Source organism: Colobus angolensis, unplaced genomic scaffold (assembly GCF_000951035.1).
Source record: "Colobus angolensis palliatus isolate OR3802 unplaced genomic scaffold, Cang.pa_1.0 Scaffold27, whole genome shotgun sequence".
Classification (NCBI taxonomy): Eukaryota; Metazoa; Chordata; class Mammalia; order Primates; family Cercopithecidae; genus Colobus; species Colobus angolensis.
In genome coordinates this window covers 17185113-17187279 of record NW_012115932.1, presented here as the reverse complement: position 1 = coordinate 17187279, position 2167 = coordinate 17185113, and the positions used below count along the sequence as shown (strand labels likewise).

The following is a 2167-nucleotide window of genomic DNA, read 5'->3' as shown; positions in this document are numbered from 1 at the left end:
GCTACTTGGGGGGCTGAGGCAAGAGAAACTCTTGAACCCAGGAGGCAGAGGCTGCAGTGAGCCAGGATTGCACCATTGCACTCCTGCCTGGGCGACAGAGTAAGTCTCCATCTCAAAAAAAAAAAGAAAAAAGGAAAGAGGAGCACACATTCCCAGAGGGCTATCTTACAAAATCCAATACATTTTATTCTATTAAATAAAATCAAGTTTATTCAAGGAATGACCAGGAGTTTTCATCACCTTTCTTCCTACCTCTTCTCTCTTCACTCCACCAGATCTGGCATTTAAGGGCACGGTGGGAGAGGGAGACAGGAGAGGCACCAGGTCCTGGAGGCTGGACTTTAAGTGCCCCACACAGTGGCCGTGGCCTCCCGTAGTGCACGACGGGGGAAGGAGGCAGTTCCTATGTCCCCAGGGAGGCATCCCAATGACTGGCCTGCCTCCCATGGCTCTGTTCACCCTTTACAAGCCAGCCACTTGCAGAAAAGTGGGGCACTATGTTCCATCCAACCTGCAGGCAACTGGCACAAATGGAGGGATGTGTGGCTCAGCTTGGCAGCCTAGAGCTCAGGAACCAGGTCCTGAAACAGGAGCTGAAAGGGCCAGAACTGGCACCTTTGGGATCTCACAAAAATGGAAAGAGCCGCTTTTTCAAGATATAGAGGACCGTAGCAAGAAACAGAGCCAGCGCAAGGAAGATGAGAAGCTTGTCCGTCAGCTCCCGGCGATTGTATTTTGTGATAAGCTTCCGGCCCAGCTGGATGGTCCCTGACATGGACTTAAATTCTTCATTTGCATCCAGGATCGTTCGTGAAGAAGTGACTGAAACAAGAGAGGAAGGAGGCCGAACTCAGAGAGACTGCAGCTCAAGATCCAAAGACCTCACTCTGCTGGCTGGGACGCTGATAAAAACCAGCATTCTCAAGTGAGTTCCTCTGAGCTAGAATCAAAGCATGTGGAGACCAGCCAAGGAGTGGACAAGGAAAGGCTCCTCCCCAGGTCCCATCAGCTCCAGAGAGTGAGGTGGTTTGTTTGGGAGTCCCTGAACATGAATGTCACCAGGAAGAAGGGCAGAAGAGGCTTGCTCACCCAGCCACCTCCTCAGCTCTCTGAAGCAGATGGACGCTGTTCAGGGGAACCACCAGCCACAAAACCAACCCGAGGATCTTGGGCGGGCAATGTGAGGTCTGTGTTGTGGCAGCAGCCGAAGGCACCAGAACCTTCCACCTGTGAGGTGTGGCCTCTAGGACATCTGCTGGCCAGACTGGCTCTTTGCAGGATCTCAAAAGGGCAAGGGTGTGCCAGGCTCTGCCTTAAGCCCTCACACATGCCAGTCCCTCAGTCCAGGGACACTGGCTGTAGCTTTAAGAAGGTGACACCTAAGAAGAGGCCAATATCCCTTAAGGGATCATTGTGCCCAGAGTCAGATGTATTTCTGAGTATGGGTATCTGGACCTGACGCTGAGGGTAGAAAGTGTACCTGGCAAGGTTCTCTCACAAAACAGAGTGAGGCATCATCAGAACAGCCACTGAATAGAATACGTTGAGTGAAAAGGGAAAGTGTAAAGGAACACCTGTGAAATGTTTCCATTTAGGTAAGAAACAGGGAGATAAAATAGTATTTCATTTGCTTAAGTTACAAAAGTTTGGAGGATCACAAGGTATTTTTTTAAAAAGACACTGGTAACAGTGGTTGCCTCTGGGAAGTGGACCAGAGGGCTGGCAGGTAGGGGTCAGCTGGAGGTCAGAACAGAGAGTGATCTTTTCTGTGTCCCTTTTGTACTGCCCAGAGCTGTGCTGGCCAATATGGCAGCCCCTAGACATGCAAGGCTGCTGTGCATATAAAAACGTGGCTAATCCAAATGGAGATGTCAGTGAGTGTCAAATCCACAAAACGTTTTTTTGTTTGTTTGTTTTTGAGATGCAGTCTCACTCTGTCATCCAGGCTGGAGTGTAGTGGCATGATCTTGGTTCATCACAACCTCCACCTCCCGGGTTCAAATGATTCTCCTGCCTCAGCCTCCCAAGTAGCTGGGATTACAGGCATGCACCACATGCCCAGCTAATTTTCTTTCTGTATTTTTAGTAGAGACGGGGTTTCACCATGTTGGCCAGGCTGGTCTCGAACTCCTGACCTCAGGTGATCCACCCGCCTCGGCCTCCCAAA

The 2167-nt window shown here is 50.4% G+C and overlaps 1 protein-coding gene across 2 annotated transcripts in view; it reads right to left on the bottom strand.

The window, feature by feature from the left end:
- Nucleotides 1-161: 161 nt before the first annotated feature.
- Nucleotides 162-2167, bottom strand: part of BNIP1 (BCL2/adenovirus E1B 19kDa interacting protein 1) — a 20398-nt gene continuing 18392 nt past the window's right edge. For both annotated transcript variants that reach the window (XM_011947804.1, XM_011947805.1), the window contains one exon: nt 162-822. In XM_011947804.1, the coding sequence (XP_011803194.1) occupies nt 626-822 (197 nt within the window). In that variant the 3' untranslated portion in view covers nt 162-625. The remainder of the gene's footprint in view (nt 823-2167) is intronic.